This window comes from Pithys albifrons, chromosome 18 (assembly GCF_047495875.1).
Source record: "Pithys albifrons albifrons isolate INPA30051 chromosome 18, PitAlb_v1, whole genome shotgun sequence".
In the NCBI taxonomy this organism is placed as follows: domain Eukaryota; kingdom Metazoa; phylum Chordata; class Aves; order Passeriformes; family Thamnophilidae; genus Pithys; species Pithys albifrons.
The window spans coordinates 14,740,865-14,768,772 of NC_092475.1; the positions used below are offsets into that span (position 1 = coordinate 14,740,865).

Below are 27,908 nucleotides of genomic sequence, written 5' to 3' on the forward strand. Positions count from 1 at the left end.
CGGCTGTGCTGCCCCAGCTGTGCTGCCCAGCTGTGCCCGGCTGTGCTGCCCGGCTGTGCTGCCCCAGCTGTGCCCGGCTGTGCTGCCCAGCTGTGCCCGGCTGTGCTGCTCGGCAGCCTCAGCCCCTCCTGAGGGCTGCGCTGCTGGAGAGGCAGGAGCAGGGAGGACACCAGTGCCGGGTGAGCCTGGCCGGCCACCCCCGCAAACTGCACTGCTGTGCTGCAGGACAGGACCTCGATGCCCAGCTCTCATCCCGGAGAGCCACGCACGAGCAGCCCACGCTGGGAGGAGGCTGAGGCCGAGCAGGGACACTGCTCTGTGGCAATGCCACCTGCTCTGTGGCAATGTCACCGCGGCTCTTGCTGACGGTCTCCCGGGGGCCGGACCTCCCTCGCCCCGTGGTCACGCGTGACACGGCACATGTGAGCCCCCTGCCCTCAGTAAGCGGCGACAGACAATCGGTCCCTTAGAAAATTGTCCGCCTTCTGGAGGCAGGACCGAGAAATGCCGGACCCAGCTGCCCTGGCGGCTCGGCCCGGAACGCGAACCCGCCTGACCCGGGGACCGGGGCTGGTGTCCGCGGTGCGGGTCAGGGCGAGGGGAGTTTGACCCCGGGGCAGCCCCGGCTGGACCCCGGCCCGGCTGCGCCCGACGCTGCCGCCCCTGCGGGCCCGCGGGGAGGAGCCGCTCGGCCGCCCCCGGGCCCGGCCCCTTCCGGCGGCTCCGCCCGGCCCGGCCCGGCGCGGGGCGTCTTCGCTGCACGGGGCGCGGTGGGCCCGGCCCGGCCCGGCCCGGCTGAGCCCGCCCGGCTGAGCCCCGGCGCGGGATGGCGGTGCCGGCGGCGGCGGAGGCGGTGCCGGGCCGGCAGCGGGCCCTCGCCGCCGGCTCGCCCGTGGACTACATGAGCATCACCAGCTTCCCGCGGCTGCCCGAGGAGGAGCCGGGCGGCGCGGCCGAGAGCGGCCTCCGCGCCCGCAAGGAGGAGGACGCGTTCCTGGGCGAGCAGGACACGGGTGAGGGGCGGCGGCAGCGCCCGCCCGCGGCCCCCGGGCCCCTGCGACCCCCGGCCCCGCACCGAGCGCGGCTCCCCCGGCCCTGCGCCCCCGCTCCGCGTTCGCCCTGCGGGGCGGGCCGGCAGCGGCAGCGCGGGAGGCAGCCTGAGATCCGGGGATTCGGCACCGAGCATCCCGCGGCGGCCTGGAGTGAGCGCTCTCACAGCCAGCTTGGCCTTCCAGCCTGGACCACTCCTGTTCGGCCACCTGGGATGCTGCTTGGGCATCCCTCCATCTGGGATGCTCTGTCATCATCCCTCCACCTGGGATGCGCCTTAGTATCCCTCCTTCCCCTAGTGTGCTCCCTGAGCATCTCTCCCCTGGTGGGCGGCTGGAATAAAGTCAGGTGATCCTTTGATCCTTGAGAAAACCCCTGCCTGTTTTTCACTGATTGCTTCCTCTTCCATAGCTGAGAGAAACGTTGTTTCTCCCCCATGTCATGTTTCTCCTTTCAGAATTGCCCCTTCCCCCTGCCGGGGTTGCTTTGCAGTGCAGCTGCCTGTGAACCCCCAAGGCCCCAGGCTCATGTTTGCACAGCCCCACACGCCCCTTGCCCTCTGCCCAGCCCCACTGTGCCCACTGGTGAAGGTTCCACTTCTCATTCTCACCCTGTGCCCTTTCATGCCATCAGGATAAAGCCACTGCATACAGGGGGGTAGGAACAGCTCTTCTGGGCCTCTCATCTCACACCCAGAATTTGATATGGTTGTGGCTGAAGGGGCTCCTACTCTTCTGAAAAGTGGAAACACACTTGTCCAACACCGTGGGGCAGGAGCCGGCTGTCCTTCTGCACAGGTCAGAGCCTGCAGGTGGCTCTGGTCTCTGCTGTCCCCTCTGCAGCGGCTCCAGAACTGAGGTGCCCCTGGTTCCCCAAAGCGTTGGTTCCCTTGTGAAGCCACATATCCTTCACAGCCCTCATGAAAGCCAAGTGGGCTTTGGTGGCTTCTCTCAAAGTGTGGCCATTGGTGGCACCTGCACATTGACACCTGCACCTTGGCTGTGCGGGCTGCCCCCTGCCCCCAGTGCTCCCAGCTGAGCTCTTCCAGCCACTCCCAGCCCCAACCACAGGCCTGCTGTCCCCATGCAGCACCGCGGGTCACAGGCACTAAGACACCAAGACCACATGGGATGTCTGTGGTGGCAAATGAAGGTACTTCTGCATGGTGAAGTGCCATGGCCTGCTCTTCCATGACTGCTTGTGCTGGGCTGGCCTGTCATCAGAGCTACAGGAGCAGGGAGGGCAGAGAGACTCTGTCCTGCAGAGGTTGGGCAGGGGATCCCAGCTCACTCTTTGCTGTTTCCCCACTGAAGGGGCTGGGGCCTCACTCGGAGGCACCAGGGGCTGTGTGTGACATCCCTCCCCAACAGCATCCCCTGCTAGGCCAATCATGGCCCTCACCCAAGGCCACCAGCCAGTCCTCCCACTCTGCCCATGTGCTGCAGGCCCAGCTCCCTTAGAGCAGACGAGCTGGTGAGGGGCTTAATGTGTGCTCAGAGGCACAGGCCAGGAAAGCTGAGCATTTCCCTGTTGCACTCCTAAACCACCTCAGCATGAATGACACTAAATTCACCCTGAGGGCATTCCTTGGCTGTGGGGGTTACTGTTGGTTGCACCATCACTGAAACTAAAACTATCTCCCTCCCTGGCTCCAGAAGTGCTGCACCCAGAAGGTCTTGTTAATGTCATGTTGTCATGGCAAACCCTGGGCTGGCAGTCCCCAGGGTGACACCACCTGCCAGAGCAGACAGAGAGGCAGGCAGGGTGATGGGGAATGTGGGCTTCCCTTTCCAAACCCAGATGACATCTCCTGTTTGGAGGGACAAGCTTTTCATCTTGTCTTTTCCACTTGGTGCTCCTCTTTTTCCCACCATGGGTGCGCAGGGCACTGGAATCCATGAAAAGATTCATCCAGGAGCCCTGGATGATGCCCTGAGCCCCTTGGTACTAGCAGGGATGGGCATATCCTCACAGCTGCCCCAGCAGCTCTGTGTACCCAGCAGTGATCAGGGATGGTCAGGGCATGCTCAGGTCTTCTCCTGGCTACAAAGGTGGCAGCTGATGCTCACAGAGATCCAAGGCATCTTTCAGAGCAATAAAGAGACTATTTCATCCTGCTGAGCTGTGTTTGCTGCCCAGCAATCCCCTGCCCTGCTCCCTTGCCATCTTGGAGCCAGGCATTGGGCAAGTGGCTTCATTCCACAGTGAGCCTCATCTGCCAGAGGAAGCAAGGAATTAAAGCAGAGTCCTTCCTGCCATTGGAGCGGGTGGATGTCATGAGGCCTCCAGTTTGCAGGTTTGTTCCTCTCTGCCCTCACCTTGCCATGCTTCTCTAGAGGTATTTTCTGTGCCCAGGCCACGTGTTTTGCTTTGCCTCTGTTTCACTCAGGTGCTTTAGCTCAAACACAGCTCCACATAAAGCTGCTGGATTTTTTTTCTTTTATATCTTAATTTCCTCTTCTTCAGTCCTGCTGCATTTCAGAGACCTCTTTGCAAGTCAGTGCTATGTTAAGAACCCCTTCAAGTGGAGTAGTAATTGTGGGCCCATCACTGAAGACTGATGAATGGACTGAAATGGAGCAAAATTTAGGGGGTTTTTGTCCCTCTTAATCTCCAGAGAAGTCCATTTGGAGTAACTAGAGATAAACCAAGGGATCAGTAAAATGACCTAAAGCAGCCTGTGAGCCTGAAAGGCTCTTGAGAGCTGTGATCAGTAGGGAAGGGGATAGCCATGCTGGAAGGGGCTCTGTGTAACATTAGTGCTGGGTAAACACTGCAATAAGAGCCCCGCGTTGCTCAATAACTCACACTTGTTTTCTCTATGCTGCCCACAAAGACCCAGATTCCTTCCTGAAGTCTGCGCGTCTCCAGCGCCTGCCCTCGTCCTCCTCGGAGATGGGAAGCCAGGATGTGTCCCCTCTCCAGGAGACCAGCAAGGACCCTTTCTCTGGAGACTGCAGCTGCCGGCAGGATGGGCTCACTGTCATCATCACCGCCTGCCTGACCTTCGCCACGGGCGTCACAGTGGCCCTCATCATGCAGATCTACTTTGGGGACCCTCAGGTAAGACAAAACAGTGGCTTTACAGTTGGGCTTTGGCTCTGAAAGTAGAAGAAGCTCCCTAACTTTCCTCCTGTCCAGCAGTTTGGCAGGATGAGTACTGGTGAGCCACAGCTGGTGTCAACAAGGCCCTGAGTGCTGAGTGTCTCTGGAGTTCTACCCCAAATTGTCTTGAAAGATTTTTCCTGCACCTGGGAGTTGTCTTTGGAGAGCCAGGCTGGGCTCAGTGCCTGTCCTGTGGCCAGAGTCGGGGGGGCTATGCCAGGCAGGTTTGGGGATGCTGCTGGGAAGGAACCCACTACCATGACTCCAGCTGGGATTTCAGCCAGGTGCAAGTGCTTTCTGAAAACAATCCTTATTTAGACAGTAGGCTTCCTGTCCACTTGGAGAGAGCTTTATGGCTTATGGGCATAAATACCCAGACTCCCCCCTGGAAGATCCATCCAGGATCAAGCAGGGAAATAACTGAAAATAGAAGTGAACCTTCTGCTAATGTGTCCCACAGCCCAGTGCTCGATTGCAGGGTAAAGGCATCATGGCCATGGGCTTGGATCTTCCTGCAGAACATCTGCCAAGTACTACAGCCTGGGAAGGGTCCCGGGAAGCCAGTAGTCTCCATCACCCTTCTCCATGTGCTGCCATGGCCCTTCTGTCTTCACACTTCTCCAGTCAACCCTGGATCATGTTGAGATGCTGCAATTTGTACCACTGGGTTAAAATCAACCTTTTAAAACATCCTGTGACTGCATTAGCACTGGCACTGGCACCAGGGAAGAATGAGAACAAACTGTGGTACTAGAGGGACACTGCATTCTGTGCAGCTGTATTCCCATTCCCAGTGACCACCTGGCAGTAGCACAGTGACAGCACCCATCGGTCACCCATTACTCTGGAGGATTAGTCTGACCCTGCCCTGGGGTTGTGGGAGACAGGAAGAGATGTGGCCTCCCCAGCTTGGCATGTTTGCTGCTGAGAGGTGTTTGAGCTGATGGCGTGGCTGCACACAGCTGCCCTGGAGCGGGGGTGCCGAGGGACATACGGCTCCCACCAGCACTTGGAGGCACCTTAAAATACGGATCAGCCACAGCCTTGGCAGTGGCCTCAGGCTTCAGGTGAATATCTGGGCTGCACTGACACTGCTCCCTGGGCACAACTGCTCTGCTCTTCCGGCAGCTCTTCCGCCGTGGCGCCGTGGTGACGGACGCTGCGCCCTGCACGGCGCTGGGCACGGCGGTGCTCGGCAGGCAGGGCTCCTCGGTGGACGCGGCCATCGCCTCGGCCCTCTGCGCGGGCATCGTCAACCCACACACCTCGGGGCTCGGGGGGTAAGTGCTGGTCACTCGTCCTGTGCTGTCGCCTGCAGTTGTGAGCAAGCAAATGGTTTCACAGAATCCCAGAATGGGAAGGGACCTTAAAGCTCATGTCATTCCACCCCCTGCCACGGGCAGGGACACCTTCCCCTAGACCAGGTTTCTTCAAGCCCTGTCCAACCTGGCAGAAGCTGGCAACACCCCAGGTTCAGTCCCAGTGCTTTCAGTCTGAGTTCTCCCCTTCATAAGCTCTGCTCCTGGGGCTGGGGCCCAGTGCCAGCACCAGGCAGCTACCAGGGAGGCATGGCAGCAAGGGATGACCTTCTTCCAGCCCTCACCCTCAGGGTTGCATCCACATGAGCCTTGTGCTCCTGGCTCTGCAGGAGGGCTTAGGAGGGTTGCATAAACCATGGCCATCTGATACTGCTCCAGCTGCACCACCCACTGCTGGTAAACAAACCCCCTCTTTTGTTGCAAAACTGCTCAGATTAGAAGGAAAATCCCAGATAGTCCCCACCTGACAGTGGAACAGAGCCAGTGGCTCCCTGGCAAGGCTGGCAGGGACTGATCCAACCTCACCAAGCTCAGCACAGGGCTGCCTGTGTCCCATACTGGCTCTGCCTTGGCTGTCCTACTGTGTGCTCTGGGGAAAGATAGCAGCATTCCCCACATCACTGGCCACCCTGGCACCCTGCTGGGGCTGGTGACCTGCCACAGTGACCTGTCACTGGCACTCTTCATTTTGGCTCTATGGCAGCAGCTGTTGCAGGAACAGCTGGTGCCGTGCCCTGACCCCACTCTCGCTGCAGGGGTGGGGTGATGCTGGTCCACGACATCCGGAAGAACAGGAGCTGGGTGATCGACTTCCGTGAGGTGGCTCCCCTGGGCATCCCGCTGGAAGGGGACCTGCAGCAGGACACCAAGGTGAGGACCAGTGTCCCACAGCCATCCCTTCAGGGCTGCTGTCTCCAGCTCTCCTCCCCGCAGCCTTCAGGCTGAGAGGGGAGATGCCCAGCAAAGTAACAGGAGGCCTCTCTCACCATCGGAGTTCCTGGGCCCTACAGACATGTGGGATCCAGAGAAATTATTGCTTTTTCAGCCCCCAAATGCCTGCAAGGCTTGGGGAGTAAAAAGGCATGTCCCTCTGGCAGAGGGGAACCAAGAGAACAAGAGCTCCAGGAAGGAGAATAATTCCAGGTCATCCTGCAAACTTGTTTCTCCTGACTCAACTGGGTTGAGAATAGAATTGAATTTGATTCTTTCCTTCCAAAACCTTTTATTCCCTAATTGAGTTGTTACAGGCATCTTCCCCTCTCTTGACTATGCAGATAGTTCCAAAGCGAACATGCCTTGCATCTTCTTGACTTGCACTGGGGACCATGTCCTATGTCCTCATGGAAAGGAGACTACTCTTCCTTTTTGTCCTTCCTATTTTAAAGCCAGGTCTGCTCGTGGGGGTGCCAGGCATGATACAAGGAATGCACCAGGCACATCAGTTACACGGCAGGTAAGACATGAGGCTGGCACAGGCTCTGCCCTGGGGTCCCGGCTGGGGGGCTGGGAGCACACAAAGCCTTCCCATCAGGCTGTGTTCTCAGCCACCAGTCAAAATCATTGTCTAAGGGGTACTTGGAGGCTTATGTTGAACAAGTTGTTCATTGTTTGGTATTTCATTTACGAAAGAAAGAATTCAGCTTGGTGAGATTTTCTGCAGAGTGAAATTCTGTCTAACAAGATGGATAATAAATGTTCTCTTAGACACAGGTGCAGCACATTTCCATGCATGTCTGTTTATTTTCATTCTATCCTTAGCTGCATCCTAGGAAATGTGGCTGTCCCTAGTGCCCTGTTGGGACTGGGAGGGAGTGATCTGGATGACTTGCTCAGGGCCAGAGGCTAGCTTGAGATTTTACTCCTGAGATGTCCCTTCCCCCATCCATGCACTGCCATTGTCCTCTGGTGCACATCCTGGAGCACTGACATGATCCTGTTAAGCATAAACGACCAGTGAAAGCTCAGTGCTCCTTTTGGCCACTGCTGGCCCCACCACCAGGTCTTTTTAGAGCCCCTGACTGCAGAGCCAAGCCCTAGATTTGCTCCCCAGCACCCTGCCCCACTGCACCTCTCCAAGGAATGTTTCTCCTTGTCCTCTCTCCTTTGCAGACTCCCGTGGTCTGAGCTGCTGGGCCTTGCAGCTGGTGTTGCCCAGAATGGCTTTAATGTCACACACGATTTGGGTGAGTACCTGATGGGGGGCCAAGGGTGGCTACTCAGCACAGGGCAGGCAACTGGCCACTGCACTGGAGTGTGAGGTAGCTGGGACTGTAGGTGGTTATTCATGGGAAATCAAGGCTCTTTGGACCTGGAGATGGATGATGCTGGGACCTCAGGAATGCCTAAGCCATGTTTAGAGCATGATGGCAGCAAAACTGAAGTCCTTTGCCATGGCTGATCAGAGCCAGGTCAGAGCAGCCCACACTGGGCAGCACCCAGGATAAGGCAGGGAATGGCACTGGGGTGTCTTTGGGTTTCCTTCCCAGCTCCGATGAATCCGTGATCCAACCTCCCTCTAGTTTTGCAATAGGGCTGGAGGCAGCAGCAAGCCCCCAACATCCCCATCAGGTGTACAGTGACTCCAGGTCCCCTGTGCCTTCCTGATCCCTGCTGTTTCTGGATGTCTTTCCCTTTCTCACATGCAGCCAAAGCCCTGAGTGAACTGAAGGACCTGAACTACTCCGAGCGATTCCAGGAGCTCTTCCTGCCAGATGGGCAGCCCCTCCTGCCTGGCATGTTCGTCCGGCGCCTGGACCTTGCGGCCGTCCTGGAGCTGGTGGGGGCAGAGGGGGCATCAGCCTTCTACAGTGGAAACTTGACCCAGGAGATGGTCTCTGAGGTGAGCCAGGACTGTCACTATCTCCTACCATTCTGGGGCTGCCACCTGCACAAGGTGACAACCTGGAGATAAGCCCAGTGTCAGCACAATGATGAGGACAGATGCCCTGTCTCTGTCCCTCCAGTGCTGTAAGTGACTCACAGGCAATTCCCACAGCCTACAGAAGTGAAACCTTCAATTCCTCTAGAACCAGGACAGACTGTTCTTTTGAAGGAAAAAAAAAATCAATTGAAGACCCCTCTGAGCTGTGCTGGTTTGAGTAGCAATCCCTTTTCCCCCAAATTAGAGGTGCCCCACTGGTGAGAAACAAGTTGTTGTTGTTAATCAGACTATAAGATATGGACTCCAGGAAGATGATTTAAAAAAAAACACTGAGCCTTTTGAGCAGAGGGTTAAACAGGCTTGGTCCCACATGGGGTTGCCCTAGTTTAAGTCCTGTTGTTAGATGTGCTCTAGGAAAAATATCAATGACAGACAAATTATTCTGTTCAAAAAAACCCCAAGTGCAACTTTTATACCTGTGTGGCTGCAGTCAGGGTGGTTTGGCAGCACTGTTTTTTCCAACCACCATGATTCAAGTGATGCACCTTCAGTATCTGGTGAGTAATCTGAAGTGGGTTCATTCCACTCAAGCCTTAGACATTTATGACCTCTGTGTTTAGAAATCTACAGTTCACCTGGGCCACAGCAGAGGTGAAGGATGAGGAAGAGGAAAAGTTCCAAACTTGTGAGCATCTCCAGAGCTAAACCTTGCATTCTCACAACGTTCCCTTGTCCTGGTGGCTGCTACAGGGAAGCACAAATTCTGTATGGAGGAGCAAGGCTCATGGTTGCCACACCAAAGACCCTGGCAAGCTCTGGGATTCAGTGCACAATGCCAGCTTTGGTTACAGAGCAAAATGCTGGTTTCCCACAGCGTTTATTGTTCCAGCCCAGGGAGGACACCAGGAAATCAAGCACTGCTCCAAAACACCCCACCCTTTGCTTCCAGGCACAGGTGCAAAAAAGTGCTCTCTGGGGAATTTGAGATGATGTCTGCAGCGTGTGGCTAACCAGGCTTCTCCACTTTCTGTGCCATCCTGCTCCTTCTGCCCTGGTCCCCCGTGGCCAGGCTCCAAGGAAGCAGCTCCTGGCACAGGCACCAGCAGCTCAGCACAGTTCTTGTGTTCAACCAGCTTTTTCTTTTGGAAGCAAAAGGGGATCTCAAGTAGGATAGCCAGCTCTGGGGTGGTTTGACATGCTGGCCCCATTAGCTTTCCTGCTTCAGTGATCCATCCAGTTCTGCCAGAGGAGTTTTGCTGCCAAGCAAGCTGGCAGCTTAGGTTAGAGATCAGAGCATGCACAGGTCGTTCTTTCTGTCCTTTTTTGGATGAGAATCCAAAGGATTTACAGCAGCAACTCAGCCCAGCAGAACATCTCTTCAGATTGTGTGGCTTCTCCTGGTTAGAAGGAAGGAGCTGTCCTTGAGCAGAGCAGCACTTGTACGCTGACAGAGTGTTAACTTCCTCAGGGGAGGCTGAGATCATCAGAGTGCAGCTCACAGAACTGTAGGATCACAGAATATCTTGAGTTGGAAGTGTCCTACACAGATCATCGAGTTCAACTCCTGGCTCTGCACAGGACACTCCAACAATTCCACTACGTGCCTGAGAGCATTGTACAGATGTTCCATAAACTCTGGCAGGGTTGGGGCCATGATCACTGCATTGGGGAGCTGTTTGGCACCTGATCACCCCCTGATAGTCCAACCTCATCCCCATCATGGCTCAACAGCAGAAGGTCTGCAGAGGAGGAAAAGACCCATCTTTATTGTGTTCATGAAAATTACCAACCCCAGTAAATTGTACCTCTAGGAGAGTCTAACAGGAAGACCAAGGCTATGGCAGACCCACGGTCACCTGAAATAATTTCAAATAGAGTGGGAATTGTCATTTTTTTAATTGAGATTGCTAGCAATGGCCACCTACTACACCCCGGTTCATTCTCTCCTAAATACATATATAATGCTAATCCTGACAGTGTTTAAGTGCCTCATAACCCTTAACACACTTGTGCTTGCCACCCAGGGCAGAGAAGGCTGCAGGACAGTGCCAGTCCCCCTCCTCCTGGGCAGGCAGAACATCTTCTGAGCACCCCTGGTGAACAGTAAGCCAGGCCAACACGGCCATGAAAGCTCAGATTTGCAGGTTATCCTAAGGAACCTGGCACTTGGCTTGGGAATGTCAGTGGTGTCTGGTGGACAGTGAGGTGTGAGTCACCCTGGGCCAGCATGAGGAGCATGGAGAGCCTTGACCCAGCCTGCTCAGGTTGTGCTGCTTTGCTTTCCTGCAGGTCCACAACTATGGAGGAGTCTTGGTGGAGGAAGACTTCAGCAATTACAGTGTCACAGTGGAGGATCCTGTCCACACAGTCTATCAAGGTAAACCCTGACCCACTGCCATGCAACTCCAGGTAAATATTTGCTTCATCTGGCAAGAGATGAAGTCAAAGCTGTGCTGAGGTGTCTGCAGAAAGTCCTTCCAGGGAGTTTCCTGCTATTACCTGCTGACAGAGATGCATCATAGGTTCAGAAAGTTTTCAGCATTTTGAAATATTTTTCCCATGATAGTGACCAGTGGTATTTTGATAAAGTGTGAAGATGCAACAAGGTCGCATGCAATGACTCCATAAGAAGGTGGACCATAGGCCAACACCTACGTCTAAAGACAAGTTTCCAAAGTTGAGCTACAAGAGAGAAAACTGACTTTATGCTGCCCCATCCCTGGAAGGGTCCAAGGCCAGGCTGGACAGGCCTTGGAGCAACCTGGGCTGGTGGAAGCTGTCTCTGCCCAGGGCAGGGGATCAGCGTTGAATGAGCTTTATGGTCCCTTCCAACTCAAATAATTTCATGAGTCAATGATTCTGTCTCCATTCTTCCATACAGCAGTCCAGAAACCAACAGCCAATCAATAAGAACTGAATTTCAGATGTTAAAGAAGTGTTCCTATTTGGGCTTTTTTAATCCTTCATAAAGAAGGAGGAATGTTCTGAGAGACCCTTCTCAAATGATGGCACTTTTTATTATTTCCCCTCAAATCTGGAAAAATTTCCCTGTCCTCAAGGACACTAGCTTAGAGAGTGTTCTAACTGGACAATACCTGACAAAAGCAGCTTCATTCTTCTCTTCTTCCCTCCACAGGTCACCTTGTTTTCAGCCCCCCACCTCCACATGCAGGTCCTGCACTGATCACAGCATTGAACATCCTCGAGGGCTTCAACATCACAAGGCAAGGATCCAGGGGGAATAACTTGCACTGGATAGCAGAGGTAAGAAGAGGTTCAAAAATTGACTGAATGGCTTGTGCTGCAAGAGAACCATTTCTTTATTCCTTGGTTGTACAGAAATGTTTGTAGGAAATTCCCACAGGAGAGTGAGCAAAGAGACTGCTAAGGTGTAAAACTGAGTGGTGCTGCTGTCTCAAGGAGGTGCAGAGGTTGGAGCCTCCTGCTCAGCTGAACTCCTTCTTGCTTAAGCAGAGCTTTTTCAGAACAAACTGTGGCTTTTTCCTGTATGTAATCATCCCTTCAGAATGAGCCCCCAGCACCTGAGAGTGGTCCCATCTAGTTCCTTCACCTCTTAGCTCCAACAATCCTGACCATTCTAAAGCACCTGAGGGCACTGCAAGGAGTGCTGCAAGCAAAAGCCTGTACATGGTGATGACAAGGAAAACTGATCCAATACTTCGTATTTTAAATGATCTCTGTGGTCCAGAATTTTTCAGTATTTATGACTGTCAGCCCCTACCAAAACATTACAGCTACCCAGGAGGTCAAGGAAATGCTTTGGCTCCTGCTCTGTAAGCAGAGTTATGCTCTGAGATGCTTCACAGATCCACAGCTGGTCTTTACAAGTTGGGAATTTTAATCAAGGATCCAACCACATCCTTGTAGCAGATGGGACAGTGGATGCATGGAATTTATTATTTCTCAGCAAAAATGCAACAACTGGAGGTGTTACACATTGCCAGGCCTTTGCAGAGGCACAGAAGTTTGACTCACCTGTTTATTTTGAGCTCTCTTCAGGAAGCTTTTGGTGAGTCTATTTGCTCCTGCATTTGCACCAGGCCAAGAGTTTCACCCTTTGGTTATCCTGGAACAGCAACCTCCAGATCAAAGGCAGTCACTTCAGATGTGTACCCCTGGTTACCTGGGATTGCACAGATGAACACATGGCTGAGCTTCAGTGCTAGGCCAGCACCAAGCATCCAGCCCTGGAACAGCCAGGACCAGGATGTCCTTAACCTGTGCCAGAGGGGTGGATGTGCTCTGCTTGTTTCCATGGAGCTATTCCTTGGTCATCAAGCCCTTACACATCCCTGTATGGTGTGCTGGTCTGGAGACTCCTCAATGGAAGATTAACTTCTTCAGAAGTTAAGGAGTGCTGCAAGCACTTCTCCAGGAGTTAATCATGTTCTGCACTCTACACCAGGGGTTAACTCAGGAGAAGCTGTTGCTTGGTGGCACATTTCAGACCACAGTCACACCTCACTGTCTCTCTGCACAGGAATGGACTGTCTTGAATCTTGACTGACCATGGCATGACCTGCAAGCTGAAAGTTGGGTGTGTTTCTGCTCATCACAGACTGGCTTGGTTGATGAGCCTCACTCCTTGTGGCTCTCCTATGGCTACAATGTAATCCTAGGGCTGGATAAATGGTGTCTTTTGAAATTCCATCTCCCCATTTTTAATCAACTGGCTTAGGCACAATTCTGCATGTTTGAGAAACCAGATCCCTTCCTCCTTTCACACCATCATTTCCTGAAGTGTGCTGAGACTAATACTTTCTGTTCAAACACTTTGGATGGTTACAACTAGGAGCTAGGTAGCAGCTGGTGAGCAGAGCTGGCACCCAGAGGCAACAGTGAGCCCAGGACCCACTGTCCCACTGGGAAATCTCTGCTGTTGTGGTGACCACTTGGGAATGGAAATAGAAAGTGGCATCCTGATGACCCTGTCTGTCAGTTGGCAGTGAAGCTGAACCACCAAGCTGGGTGTCAGCTCCTGCCAGACACGTTTCACTTGTGGCTTGCCAGTGACAGAGGACAGGTTAGATGCAATGCTGGGAAGAAATTCTTGGCTGTGAGGGTGATGACATCCTGGTACAAGTTGTAGCTGCCGTGTCCCTGGAAGTGTTTAAGGCCAGGCTGGATGGGACTTGGAGCAATCTGGGATAGTGGAAGGTGTCCCTGCCCATGGCAGGTAGTTGGAACGAGTTGATCTTTAAGGTCCCTTCCATCCAAACTATTCTATGATTCTGTGATTGTACAAACACTCCTGAATACGCTCAGCTCCCCCAGCACATTTTGCCTGCCCTCCCTCCCTGCCCCTCCCCACTCCTCCCCTCTTCTCTCCTCTTCTCCTTTTCTCCTCTCGTCTTCTCCTTTCTTTCTTTTCTTTCTTTAGACATTAAAAATAGCCCTGAGTCTAGCAAGCAACCTGGGAGACCCATCTGATGACATGTCTGTCACTCACACAGCAGAAGGGATGGTGAGGTAGGTCTGAGGTGACTGGCACAGTGACAGTTGTGACATGTGTGGTTGGAAATAATCCCTGGGTTTGCTCTGCCCTGAGCTTTTTCTCTCTCTGTTTCACTGAGGAAAGGTCAGTCCTTGAGTGTCCTCCCAAGGGTCATTCTTCTACAAGGGTCACAGGTGATGCCCCAGGGCTCTGGGGATGGGTCACGGAATGTCCTCACACAGAGGTTTGCTGGATCCAGCTTGAGCCTAAGGGTTCCTCCCACTTTCTCACACCTCTAAATATTCCCTCTCAGTGAGTCAAAGAGCCATGACCATGGGCATGGGCATGGCCAGAAGAGCCATTTCTGCCTCTCACTACCCCACCACAGTGGTCAGTGCCTTGCAGAACATCCAGATGTGTGGGAGAGGCCAGGCCTGGGGTTTCAGCCCAGTCTTCCACCTCAGGAACCAGGTTTAGCCATGGTTGGTGGCCAAAGCTAATCCTGACTTGCTCTCCTCCTGAGGACTGGCATTCAGCTGGGAGTGCCACCTTGTCCTTTGGGGATGGATTTACTCCTGATTGGGGCAAACATAGGTAGACAGAGCCTTTGAAGGTCCATGGCATTGCCTCTCTGTGCAGACTGAGCCATCTTGTCTCCTTCCCTGGGGTGAACCGAAGGAGCTCCTGTGCTCAGCACAGCCCCTCAGGGCACACTGCAGTACACACACAGTGTAGCTGTATCCTGCAGAGAGACCAGAAGATGTCCAGCTTCCCAGGCTCATGGCTTGCTTCCCTCTCTCCCTCCTTCCTTGCTGAAGTAAATCAGAAGCCAACTCCCTGCGCCAGCTGATTAATGACTCCCAGTCGCTCCCATCTGATCTGCGCATCCCGCACTTCTCCGTGCAGAGCGGCCCTGCTGCCAGCCAGGTCCTTGTCATGGGACCAGATGACTTCATTGTTGCAGTTGTGAGGTAAAGGATTTACTTCTTGCCTCCACAATGTGCTCCAGGGGCAGGAGCAGGGAGAAGGAAGAGGTTCAGCAGGACAGGGTGGGAGGGGTCTGGAGCAGCCGCTCAGTCCCAGTTAGTCCTGCAACAGGGGAAAATGGGGTGGAGATGTGTGAGGTGGTGCTGCTCTGCCCTGTGCAATCCTATAGCTCTCTCACAGTGAAACAGGGCTGGAAGGGCCTGAATCTGCTCCCTGGGGAAGAGGTGATGGCCAGATTTGAGGACTGATGTGGGCATGGAGGAGACCCATCTGTCTCGGTTTGAGGGGAAAAACCAAAATGTTTTACCCACAAGCAGGGGAGGGGCCTCCTCCACAATAATCACACCACTCTTTATCAAATTTAAGAAAAGGAATTTTAATACAAGAAGGATAACTGCTATATATATATATATATATGTAAACAGACTAGTGCAACCCACTTCCCCAACACCATAAGAGAAAAAAAAAAACAACAACAAAACCCAGCAGGTTTTCCTCCGGGAGAAAAGGTTATACTTAAGTGTCCTTGTCCCAGCCTGGCTGGCTGCAGAGTGAGTTTCAGTCCCTCTCCAGCGAAACAGACGAGCAGTGGGCTTTTCAGATGGACTCAGTCTCTTCCCCCTGTGTTCCCCGTCCAAGAAGCAGAAAGGTACGAGCAACCAGCAGCAAATCCAAGGTAGGCAGCAGCACGGCAGGAAAAAGTGGTCCGAAGTAGGCAGCGGCAAGACAGCCAGGGAAAAAAACCCCAGCAGTAACCAGCAGGGCAGCCTGCCTCCTTGGAGTCCCCACTCCCCCCTTCCACCGAGCCAAGACTGAGGAGAATATCCAAAAAAAAAAACCAAAAGAGACAAACCTGCCCCCACCCCAGCGATCACAGTTAACTGCTTCTTTTGTTAACCGCTGGCCTGGGCAGTTAAGTGGCAGGGGAGAGAATTTACATAATAATCCCAAACTACAACATTATCCACCCCTAAATTCTCTTCCATGCCGATACTCTACATTAAACTTAAATTTTCTTTCAAATAATTAAGTGTTTACAAATACAGTAATATGAGTCGTTTACCCAGAGATAAGTTCCCCTTGAGGTATACATCGTGTCTCTCCATCTTCCTGCATCACCCACCAGGTGGAACCAGATCCTTGAGCAAAGACAACCCCACGAATGGGTTTGCCTTTGCCTGAGGCAGGGTTGATCCAGACTGTTTTCCCTAGCATACCTCTCAGGTGTATTACAGGGACTTTGTCTCCATCTACAGTGTGAAGGGGTTCTGATTGGGCAGGGCCGGCTCGATTGACAGAGCCTCTAGTGTTGACTAGCCATGTAGCCTTTGCTAAGTGTTGATCCCAGTGTTTGAAAGTCCCTCCACCCAACGCCTTCAAAGTGGTTTTCAACAGTCCATTACACCGCTCAACTTTCCCGGCAGCTGGTGCATGGTAGGGGATATGATACACCCACTCAATGCCATGTTCTCTCGCCCAGGTAGCAACTAAGCTGTTTTTGAAATGAGTTCCATTATCTGACTCAATTCGTTCTGGGGTGCCATGTCGCCACAGCACTTGTTTTTCCAGGCCTAGGATGGTGTTCCGAGCAGTGGCGTGAGGCACTGGGTGTGTCTCCAGCCACCCTGTGGTTGCTTCCACCATGGTGAGCACATAGCGCTTGCCTTGGCGGGTCTGTGGCAGTGTGATGTAGTCAACCTGCCAGGCCTCCCCGTACTTATACTTATCCCAGCGCCCACCATACCACAGGGGCTTCACTCTCTTAGCCTGCTTAATGGCAGCACATGTCTCGCAGTCGTGGATAACCTGAGAGATAATGTCCATGGTTAAATCCACCCCTCGGTCTCGTGCCCATTTATAAGTGGCATCTCTGCCCTGATGGCCCGAGGCATCATGGGCCCATCGAGCCAAGAACAGCTCTCCCTTGTGCTGCCAGTCCAGATCTGTCTGTGATACTTTCACTTGCGCAGCTCAGTCTGCCTGTTGGTTGTTGAGATGTTCCTCATTGGCCCGATTTTTGGGCACGTGTGCGTCTACGTGGCGGACTCTCACAATCAGCTTCTCTACTCGGGTGGCAATATCTTGCCATATATCGGCAGCCCAGATGGGTTTCCCTCTGCGTTTCCAATTGGTTTTCTTCCATCGGTCTAACCATCCCCAGAGAGCATTGGCCACCATCCATGAGTCGGTGTAGAGGTAAAGCTTTGGCCATTTCTCTCGTTCAGCAATGTCCAGGGCCAACTGCACGGCTTTAAGCTCTGCAAACTGACTCAACCCACCTTCTCCTTCAGTAGCTTCTGCAACTTGTCGTGTGGGACTCCATACAGCTGCTTTCCATTTGCGATTAGTCCCTACAATGCGACAGGAGCCATCGGTGAAGAGGGCGTAGCGTATTTCCTCTTTTGGCAATTGATTGTATGGTGGAGCTTCTTCCGCACGTGTCACCTGCTCTTCCTCTTCATCTGCTAGACCAAAATTTTCACCTTCAGGCCAGTTTGTGATGATTTCCAGGATCCCAGGGCGATTTGATTTTCCTATACGGGCGCGCTGCGTAATCAGGGCAATCCACTTGCTCCAGGTAGCATCAGTGACGTGATGTGCAGAGGCAGCCTGTCCTGACAACATCCACTTCAGCACTGGTAGTCGAGGTGCCAGAAACAGCTGTGCTTCTGTGCCAATCACCTCTGAGGCGGCTTGAACTCCTTCAAAGGCAGCTAGGATCTCTTTCTCTGTGGGGGTATAGTTGGCTTCAGATCCTCTGTAGCCTCGGCTCCAGAATCCAAGTGGTCGGCCTCGAGTCTCACCAGGCACCTTCTGCCAAAGGCTCCAAGACAGGCCATTATTCCCGGCAGCGGAGTAGAGCATGTTCTGTATGTCTGGTCCTGTCCTGACTGGTCCAAGGGCTACAGCCTGAGCAATCTCATGCTTAATCTGGTCAAAGGCTTGTTGCTGCTCAGGGCCCCAGTGGAAATCATTCTTCTTACGGGTTACCAAGTAGAGAGGGCTTACGATCTGACTGTATGCTGGGATATGCATCCTCCAGAACCCTATGGCACCCAGGAAGGCTTGTGTTTCCTTTTTGCTGGTGGGTGGAGACATTGCTGTGATCTTATTGATGACTTCTGTTGGAATCTGACGGCGTCCATCCTGCCACTTCACTCCCAGGAACTGGATCTCTTGGGCTGGTCCCTTAACCTTACTCCGTTTGATGGCAAAGCCAGCTCCCAAAAGGATCTGGATGATTTTCTCTCCTTTCTGAAAAACCTCTTCTGCTGTGTCCCCCCACACAATGATGTCATCAATGTATTGCAGGTGTTCTGGAGCCTCACCCATTTCCAGTGCAGTCTGGATCAGTCCATGACAGATGGTGGGACTGTGTTTCCACCCCTGGGGTAGTCGGTTCCAGGTGTACTGCACACCCCTCCAGGTAAAAGCAAACTGTGGCCTGCACTCTGGTGCCAGAGGAATGGAGAAGAATGCATTAGCAATGTCAATAGTGGGATACCACTTTGCTGCCCTGGACTCCAGTTCATACTGGAGCTCCAGCATGTCCGGCACAGCGGCACTCAGCGGTGGGGTAACTTCATTCAAGCCACGATAGTCCACAGTCAATCTCCATTCTCCATCAGACTTATGCACAGGCCAGATGGGGCTGTTGAAGGGTGAGTGGGTTTTGCTGACCACCCCTTGGCTCTCCAGTTCACGGATCATCTTATGGATGGGGATCACAGCATCACGGTTCGTTCGGTATTGCCGACGGTGCACTGTCGTGGTGGCAATTGGCACTTGCTGTTCCTCAACTTTCAACAGTCCAACAGCAGAAGGACTTTCTGAGAGACCTGGCAATGAGTTCAATTGTTCAATCCCTTCTGTCTGTACAGTGGCTATTCCAAAAGCCCATCTATGCCCCTTTGGGTCCTTAAAATATCCATTCCTGAGGTAGTCAATGCCCAGGATACATGGGGCGGCTGGACCAGTCACAATGGGGTGTTTCTGCCAATCTCTCCCTGTCAAGCTCACTTCAGCTTCTAGCACAGTCAACTCTTGAGATCCCCCTGTCACCCCAGAAATAGAAATAGTTTCTGAGCCCACATGTCCTGATGGCATTAATGTGCATTGAGCGCCAGTATCAACCAAAGCCTTATACTTTTGTGGGTCTGATGTACCAGGCCATCGAATCCACACAGTCCAATAGACACGGTTGTCCCGTGCCTCTACCTGGCTAGAGGCAGGGCCCCTCTAACACTGATCCTGGTCATAGCGGTCAGAACCTTTTCTCGATGAGTACACCTGGGAGGTGCCCTCCTGTGGGTCAGATTCTTGCCCGTGGGAAACTGGGACTGCACTTACTCTCACTGACCTTCTTCCATTCTCCTTCAGTTCTTGTACTTGGGCTGCAAGGGCACGGGTGGGTTTCCCATCCCACCGTCCCATGTCTTCTCCATGTTTGGCCAGGAAGTACCACATCTCAGTTCGTGAGGTCTGTCCACTTCCTCTGGCTGGGGGGCGTCTGGCTCTGACTTCAGAGGTTCTCATTCGCACTGGTGCCACTTGGAGACTTTCCCTAATTTCCTCTCTGATCGCTTTTACCTCTGCAGGCAGCGTCTTGAGACTCTCAACCAATGTCTCTACAGCAGAAATACGGGCCTGCATTGGGCTGTGGGTCATGCTTTCATATATCCGGAGCTTATTTGCTACTGCGCCCACTGTTTCATGGTTCTCTTCCCTATACATGGATGCCAGGAAATCGGTGTATTCAGCTGGCCCCGAGCGTGAAAGGTCCCACCACATATGTGGTGTGCATCTGACCTTGTCAGGGTCATTATTGGCTTGCCCACCTCTTCCAAAAAGCACGTCCATCACTGCCATCTCCCTCAGACGTAAAATTCCTTCTTCCATCGTCTTCCAAGTCTTCCTAATATGATGTTCCTGCAGGATTTCTCTATAAACAAACTTCTCTCTTACACTCGTTAGAAGTCGTGCCCAGAGTGAAAGGGGCTTTGATTCCCTCACGAACACCTGTTCAATAGCCACATCCTGGGCCAGAGCCCCCAAAAACCTGGCTTCAGCACCATCCAGTTGTAAGGTTTCACCCATAAGGTCCCAAACTCGGATCAACCAAGTCAGGATGGGCTCACCCGGGTGTCGAGCAATGTCTTTCCGCAAACTACGGAGATTATCAAATGACAATGACTCAGTGATGATCTCAGGCTCTGGGTCTGCTTGCTGTGGAGGTGCAGCAGCCCCCTCATCGTCTGCTGGATGGTCTAATTTGGTCTTATATTTCCTTTTCTGAATAGGGGCAACTTCCATAGGCTTGGCCTGTCCTCCTGGTTTAGCCTCATCCTTTTCTCCCTTCACTGTGGCATCAGGGGTTTTATTCTCTCGCTTTTCCCCCTTCACTGGGCTAGGTTTCTGAATGCATTCTGGAAAAACCCTGGCCCTACCTTCAAACATTCTGTAAGCTGCAGGGATACAACCCTGCAGAAAAACCATAAAGAGCAAGATATCTCTGGCATCCAGGGAGAATTTAAACATCTCAAAAGCTGTTGTAGCAGACTTGAATGGGGAATGGACAAAGGGTTGGGAGAAGAGATTCCCCTTTGTTCCTTCCCAAGGGTCCGTACTATTATCACTGAATCCCCAGAGGTAGCAGCTTAGGTTGCGGCAGGAAAACAGCCTGGAGAGCACCACCCACATGACATCCAAAGGCATCGAATTCATGGCACCATAAATCCAGAGTAAGAACTCAATAATAATTGCGGCTATTTGAGTTTTGCTCATTGATTTGTTGATAAGACTTAAACCTGCCGCTCCTTTTGGCATGAATTTGTACCAACAAAAAGCCAATATATTATACAGGATGGTCCTGATGAACCCTAAGCTCAAGACCCACATGGTGCCACAAAATAGCAGTTATCCTTCTTTGTTTACAAGCCCCACACGTTGGGCGCCAAGAAATGTCTCGGTTTGAGGGGAAAAACCAAAATGTTTTACCCACAAGCAGGGGAGGGGCCTCCTCCACAATAATCACACCACTCTTTATCAAATTTAAGAAAAGGAATTTTAATACAAGAAGGATAACTGCTATATATATATATATATGTAAACAGACTAGTGCAACCCACTTCCCCAACACCATAAGAGGAAAAAAAAAACAACAACAAAACCCAGCAGGTTTTCCTCCGGGAGAAAAGGTTATACTTAAGTGTCCTTGTCCCAGCCTGGCTGGCTGCAGAGTGAGTTTCAGTCCCTCTCCAGCGAAACAGACGAGCAGTGGGCTTTTCAGATGGACTCAGTCTCTTCCCCCTGTGTTCCCCGTCCAAGAAGCAGAAAGGTACGAGCAACCAGCAGCAAATCCAAGGCAGGCAGCAGCACGGCAGGAAAAAGTGGTCCGAAGTAGGCAGCGGCAAGACAGCCAGGGAAAAAAACCCCAGCAGTAACCAGCAGGGCAGCCTGCCTCCTTGGAGTCCCCACTCCCCCCTTCCACCGAGCCAAGACTGAGGAGAATATCCAAAAAAAAAAACCAAAAGAGACAAACCTGCCCCCACCCCAGCGATCACAGTTAACTACTTCTTTTGTTAACCGCTGGCCTGGGCAGTTAAGTGGCAGGGGAGAGAATTTACATAATAATCCCAAACTACAACACCATCACATCAAAGGGAATCCTTAAACACAGAGAGGGACGGAGCTGCTATGGCCCACATGGTTCCTACTCCTAAGTACGTGGAAACTGTTGCTTCTCACGTCTAGCCAGCCCTAAAGAACCACCAAAGAGTCTCTGTCAAGCCAAGATAAGACAAAAAGTTGGAGCCCTGAAAGCCTCAAGGAGTACAAAAATCTCTGGGATGATTTTTACAAGATCTCTTTGTGTTTCTTTTCAGTTCTTTGAATCGTCCCTTTGGCAGTGGAATAATAACACCCTCTGGAATTCTCCTAAACAGCCAGATGTTGGACTTCTCCTGGCAAAATAAAACAATGAACCACTCCATTCCCAGGCCGGTAATGACTGACATGACAAATTCTTTATTTGGGCTACCTGTGTCTTTCACTTTTTTCAAATTTATTCTCATCTTCACAACAGGGAGGCTATTTAATGGCTTACTAATAACTGAGAGACAATAGTATGTAGAAAGCTGCTATTTTTCATTATTGAGCATGGAAGGAGAAGAAACAGAAGGTTCCAACTGTATCCGTTGCCATTTCAATGCAATTTTACCAAGCAATATTGTTACCTACTTTCCCTGCAGTCCAGATGTACTTTAAGGAACTGTGTGCACTTAAATTGAAACTCTGTTAATGAATTCTTGCTCTGTAGGTTAAAAAGTAACAGCAGCAAAACTTCCGGTCTTGGAAAGAAACAATTATAGACCTGCACTGGTGGCTTTCAGTGCTGCCTTATGTGTTGTAAAACCAGCCTGCTTTGCTGCACTGGTACTTTCAAAGTGGGTGACTGCCTCCCCATGTTGCTTCCAAAAGGGCCAGCTTGTTGACATTTTTGGGGTGTCTTTTCTTCAACTGCAGCAAAATCTCCTTGAGCCTGGGAAGCGGCCCCTGTCCTTCCTGCTGCCCACCATCGTGAGGCCCTCCGAGGGCATGTGTGGGACGTACCTGTGCCTGGGAGCCAACAACGGGGACAGAGCCTTGAGCAGCATCGTCCAGGTCAGTGCTGTGTCCTCTGAGCAGCTGCTGAGCTCCAGGCTGAGTAGGGTCCACACCCACAGTGCTGCCTTTCCCTTCCTAATTGTCCCAGGCTGTGTCAAAACTGATGGCCACAGGATTACCAGATCAATCTCTGATGCCATCAGTTCCACACTTCTGGTGTTTCAAATCTCTGAGAGCTACCAGTTTACTTCTCTTGCACCTTGCTGGTGGCACCTCTGATGGTTGTAGAGGAGAAGCATTTTGGCAAAATCTCTAATGGCTTTTGTCATTCAATACCTGTTCAAAGCTTACCTTAGGTATCATTAAGAGAAAAGGGAACACTTTGTATTCAGAGAGTTGCAGGAAACTGGCACCCTTCAGCCCTTTCCCCTATGAAATGTTCCTTTTAGTGCATTCCCAACTGAATTCCTCCCTGCTCGAACTTGCTATAAATTGGGCAGCTCCTCTTAATTTATGACTTGTAATGAGGTGAAATACTTGCCAATAGCTCGATTGCATTTTTTGTAGCTGAAAGAAAAGGCAAAAGAACAGCTCCCAGGTTCCTTACCTTTTGGAAATAATTATTGAGAGCAAAACCAAAGCCAAACATTGCTTCCTGGTGTTCCGTTTGGAGAGGGCACATGCTGAGCTTTTGGCTGTAACAAACACTTATTTACAGATTACATCATGTTCCAGACACACAACTCTGCTGGTTTGGCAGGAACTACGTGACAAAAAGCCCATGCAATTATGAAAATGTCCTGATTTTCCAACAACAACATACAGGCCCTATTTCAAGGACCTCTTAATGTGTGCAAATCCCTACATGGTTCATGCAGTTTGGTAAATGGTTGAAGATCTTTGTCTGCTGCATCTGCAGATGCTGGAGCCACCAAATTGAGAGATGCTCAGGATGTTGGCCTCTCCTATTCTGTTTTTAGTTACTGAGGATATTTTATTCTCTTGCAGGTTTTGGTAAATGTTTTAACTTTACACAAGAATCTAAGTGAAAGTTTGTCACTTGGTCGACTTCACCCACAGCTTCAGTCCAACACCTTGCAGGTTGACAGTGAGTATGGGCAGTGGGTGGGGTGCAGAGCACAAATCCAGTGTGTTTAGGAAAAAAGCAGGATTTTCTTAGCATATTGCTGTGGAAGTGCCACAGCCCACAGCACAGCTCACCGTGTTCCAGAGTTTCCATGGCTGTAAAGGGTTTTGGGGAAACAAAAAGCAGAGTTCAGCTTCTTCAAAGCCTGGAGTCCTTGCTAAGCTGTGCCTTGTCCTTCCTGGAAATGCTCCCTGGCCTGTCCAACACCATCTGTACAAACTCTTTCAGGTGCTGTCCTTAAAACCTTTTAGCAATCTGATGCCATTGAGGATACTCAAATAAACACCAGCCAGGTTCTGAAAGTTTCCTACACTTTATTACCACTGCCATAAATTATATTTCTTCACTTTCTAGTCCATGTCCCTTAATTCCAGCAACTGGGAAGAAGACAATGCTTATGGCAAGGTTTGTGGCTTGACAGTGCTGGGAGTGCAGCATCAATGCTGGCACTCTGGAGCCCGTGCTGTCAGCTCTTGTCCTTGTTATTGCAAGTCTTGGTATATTTGATGCTTTTCACACAGCCTGCTACCAATCAGAGCAAACCATAACTGAAAACTGGTTCCCATTTAACACCCAATAGCCAAAGTTTCTGGGCTTTCCCATTTCAGAGGAGAATCTAAAAGGGGTCTGTCAAGTGTGACCTGCAAACTTGGAAACTAGGATGTAATTAAAACAAATCCAAATCTTCAGAAGGTCCTAATTTGTGCGTTTGGGCATTTTGGCATCAATAAGACACATGTGCAATGTATAGAGCTTAAATACCAATGGGGCTTCTGTGTGCCTGCTCTGTTTTGTCCAGCTGCATCCCCAGCTCCATGGCCTCAGGCACTTCTATTCATTCAGAAATTACCCTCAGCTGAACAAAATAAAAACAGAAGGGCAGCAGCCCAAGGTAGATGCCTGGAAGATTAAGAAATACATGCAGGGCAAGTTGGAAGGAGTAGCACAAAGTTTATCATTTGACAATTTGTTTTACTGTCATTTGTTTTCAGCTGCCTTGCATTTTATTTTGACTAAAAATTGTTAATATTCTTATTTGTAACTAAGAGTGGGCATTGCATCATGTTCTCTAAGAAGAATAACTACAGTTGTTGCCAGCAATGTATTTTTCCCTTTTTCCAAAGAGGAGAATCTTCCACATCCTTAAATGGCCTTGTATATCCTCTCATACCCCACAGCACAAAGCAGTAGCCCCTTGGCCCTTGGCTTGCCTGGCTGGAACTTTCTGAAGGGGCTGCAGGCAGGTTCCCCCACACCAGGTCCCAGCAGGGTTAGACGGTGCTTTGCATCACACAAAACTCTGGTTTCAATTACAAACTCCTGTTTAAAATCCCTACAGGTGAGTTTCCTGAAGAAGATATAGAATTTCTTGTAGCCAGGGGCCATCAAGTGGAAAAAGTCCCAGTGGTCTCCCTAGTTCATGGAGCCAGGAGAACCAACAGTTTCATCATTGGCCTGAAGGACCCCAGGAGTGCAGATGCTGCTGGAGCCACAATATTGTAGCACCTCCCAGGGGCCCTGTTCTCTGAACAAGGCTGGCACACACCAACCCAAGTGACATGCCTCTTCTGAAGTGGCCTCTCTGCCAGCCATTGGGGGAGCTCCACCCAGATGTCCTCCACACCTGACCCCAGACAGCACCAGGGGAGTCAGCAGCACCAACTTGCAGCTCTCTGATTTGGGTTTTCTTTTATTTTTCAATGATTTGGATTGCAAGCAGCCCAGTCCTTGTTACAGGAATGCCAGGAGCACACTTGTCTTTTGGCAAAATCTTGCTAATACCTTCAATCTTTCCAAAGCCAAGTTCTAAAACATTAGCAAAGGAAGAAGCAGTTGATGATGACGTTATCTTCATCTCCCTGTCTTTCCCAAGTTCATTCTTTGCCTCCAGTGTAAGCCAGTAATTAATACTCCTAATGTAGTGTTTGTAGGTGCCTGCAGCTGGAATATCAGGGAATCCTTTAATATTCCATTTGGGCCAGCTGATTTTTACCAGTGTGCAGTCTCCTGGGGAAGTTCCTGTATCCACATCACTACATCCTTGAATTTTGGCAGTAAATATTTTGAATCCAGTTGTGGCTCGGGCTCACTGGCAGTCTGATTTTGTAACCAGAGTAATGATTTTCAACAACTTTAACAGCTTCTTCCTCTAGCAACTTGTGCACCCCCCAACAGTTTTCTTACAGAGGTTCAGCCTCCTCCATGGTGAATTTGAGCTTAATTGGTAAATGGGCTTAATTTTCTTAGACACTTCTTGGAGATATTCCAGCAGTGCTCCACAGACCTGTGAAAAACCACACACCATGGACTGAAAACCACATGAAAAGTGTTTGGGCATGTTCAGGACTTTCCTTCCACTGCCTTATCTCACTGTGCTCTGAAAGACTGAATTGGGTCATTCCTACAGAGGGATTTCCTGCTGACTGAATTCATGGCAGTATTTTAACTCCATGTTTTTGTGCTGGTGAGTCTATTGAAGCAGCTGAAGAGAGTGAAAAGAAAGGTACAAACCAAACCCAACACTACCAAAATCATTTTCTGTCCACAACATGTAGTGAAAATACAAGAATGCTTCTGCATTTCGTGTCTGAAATCATGTGAAGAAAGATCACCCCAGCTGACACCTGCACCACTCCAGTCAGCCCACGTTTGGACATTTTCTGCTCTTTTTACTGTCAACTTAGAGACACTTGGCACTGAAAAATTCCAGAGTTTGATCATTTTCTGCAGTCTAAAATCTGATTTCCTTCATGGTGCAAATCCATATATGGCCACTGTACATATTATATATGCTTATGATTCTCTTGGTCTTTGATTTGATGATCACACCAGGCACCCTCAACCTTCCTCCCAAGGGACCCATCTGTCCCCTGTGACACCCATCTATTTGTAACTCACTCTGACACTCATGGCCATTGGACATGGGGAGCATGTGGGTCATTTTGGGGCTGCCCCATGGCAGATAAATTGGATGAATCATTCCTGCCACCTGCCAGCTGTGGATCTCAGAACATCCTACATGAAGCCTCCCATGTTGGGCTGAGTAAGGGCAGAGGTATTTTCATGCTCTGCTGAAGCACAGCCACCCATGAGAGGAGCAGGGCAGTTCCAGCCAATGGCAACACCAGCAGGGTTTGCTGTTCCCAGTCTGTGCCCTCAGCTGGGATGGGAGTGCAGCACCTCAGAGCGTTGTCTTTGGGACATTCTGTTCTGTGCCACCAAGAAGCAACTTTCTTCACCACAGGGACATCAAATCCATTTTTTAATTTTTCTGTCATCAGCACTAGAGTTGGTCACTGCCCAAAGTTGGAGTGTTCATAATGCTTTTTGTGTCTTGGAGCAGACCTTTTGATCACAGACTCACAGACTGTTCTGAGTTGGAAGGGACCCACAAGGACCATCAAGTCCAACTCTTAAGTCAGTGGCCCACACAGGGGATTGAACCCATGACCTTGGCATTATTACACCCAAGTTGTAACCAACTGAGCTGATCCCAGGGTTCAGGCTCCATCAAAAGGAAAGGAGGCAGGTTTGTGTGTGGAACCTCACTGGTGGAGCGTTGGGTGTTTGTGGTCTGTCCCAGACCAGATCTGTCCCTTGGGCACAGAGGATCGTTGTGCACAGCTGCAAAATACATGGTCAAGTCATTGTCACTGCAGTGCTTTGCATGAAATATCACAAAACACTTTGAAAGATGAAATTCCTCTTTATTAACTGGATTCACCAACTTCTCATGCTGGAAACTGTGTATATGTTTGGGAGTAAAAGACTTTGGTCTTGGTTTAAAAGGGCATTCACATCCCCAAGGTAAAATTTCACAGCAATTATTCAGAATCTTAAAATAAAGCATGTTCCAAAGTGTTCTGTTGGATCATGGCCTATGTTGCAAAAAAGAGAAAACTGAAAATAATTAGAAGATGAGACTTAGGTCCCCAGGTCACAGCTAAGAGAATTAAAGGTATTCTGAATTATTTCCCATTTTCTTCTCTGTTTAAAAGCAGCATCAGCATAGCAAAGATGTATTTGACATGGAAACCCTGAATCTGCTAATTGGCCCAATGCCTCTGGTACTTGAGGCCATCTGTTGTGATGAGACTTGATAAATTTAATGTGAGGTACCAAGAAATACCTGATGTTTCCTTCAGTGCAGGTGAGACAGAGACTGTGAAATAAAGGACCATAGTCTGGAGACATCTGTGTGTGCAGAGTCTCTGCACTGATTTCAGCCTGGCCCTTGCAGGCTTCTGACAGCTCTGAAGGAGAATTTGTGCTGAAACTTTGACACAGAATTGTCAGTGAGCAGCTCAGAACACAAAATACAAAGGGTCTGAGAAAAACAATAAAGACAATTTAAAAGGA

At 50.9% G+C, this 27,908-nt stretch overlaps 1 protein-coding gene across 3 annotated transcripts; it reads left to right on the forward strand.

Annotated features, from left to right (window-relative positions):
* The first annotated feature begins 466 nt into the window (after window positions 1-466).
* On the forward strand, window positions 467-27,410 carry GGT7 (gamma-glutamyltransferase 7). Of its 3 annotated transcripts, none has more exons than XM_071572734.1 (15): window positions 468-1,013; window positions 3,887-4,113; window positions 5,284-5,435; window positions 6,230-6,344; window positions 6,860-6,927; window positions 7,584-7,657; window positions 8,120-8,313; window positions 10,645-10,732; window positions 11,492-11,619; window positions 13,757-13,845; window positions 14,629-14,781; window positions 21,682-21,799; window positions 22,322-22,459; window positions 23,411-23,510; window positions 24,889-27,410. In XM_071572734.1, the coding sequence occupies exons 1-15, from the start codon at window positions 827-829 to the stop codon at window positions 25,050-25,052; spliced, it is 1,995 nt and encodes a 664-aa protein (XP_071428835.1). In that variant the 5' UTR covers window positions 468-826; the 3' UTR covers window positions 25,053-27,410. The 3 variants fall into 3 exon arrangements, with proteins under 3 accessions (XP_071428836.1, XP_071428835.1, XP_071428837.1); XM_071572736.1 differs by lacking the exon at window positions 468-1,013 and adding an exon at window positions 3,008-3,346; XM_071572735.1 differs by lacking the exon at window positions 14,629-14,781 and having other exon boundaries at window positions 467-1,013.
* Window positions 27,411-27,908: the final 498 nt, after the last annotated feature.

Coding starts and splice junctions, on each gene's coding strand:
- GGT7 (XM_071572734.1), top strand. CDS start 827: ATGGCGGTGCCGGCGGCGGCGGAGGCGGTGCCGGGCCGGCAGCGGGCC. Junction 6,345..6,859: donor ACCTGCAGCAGGACACCAAG/GTGAGGACCAGT, acceptor CCTATTTTAAAG/CCAGGTCTGCTCGTGGGGGT. Junction 7,658..8,119: donor TAATGTCACACACGATTTGG/GTGAGTACCTGA, acceptor TCTCACATGCAG/CCAAAGCCCTGAGTGAACTG.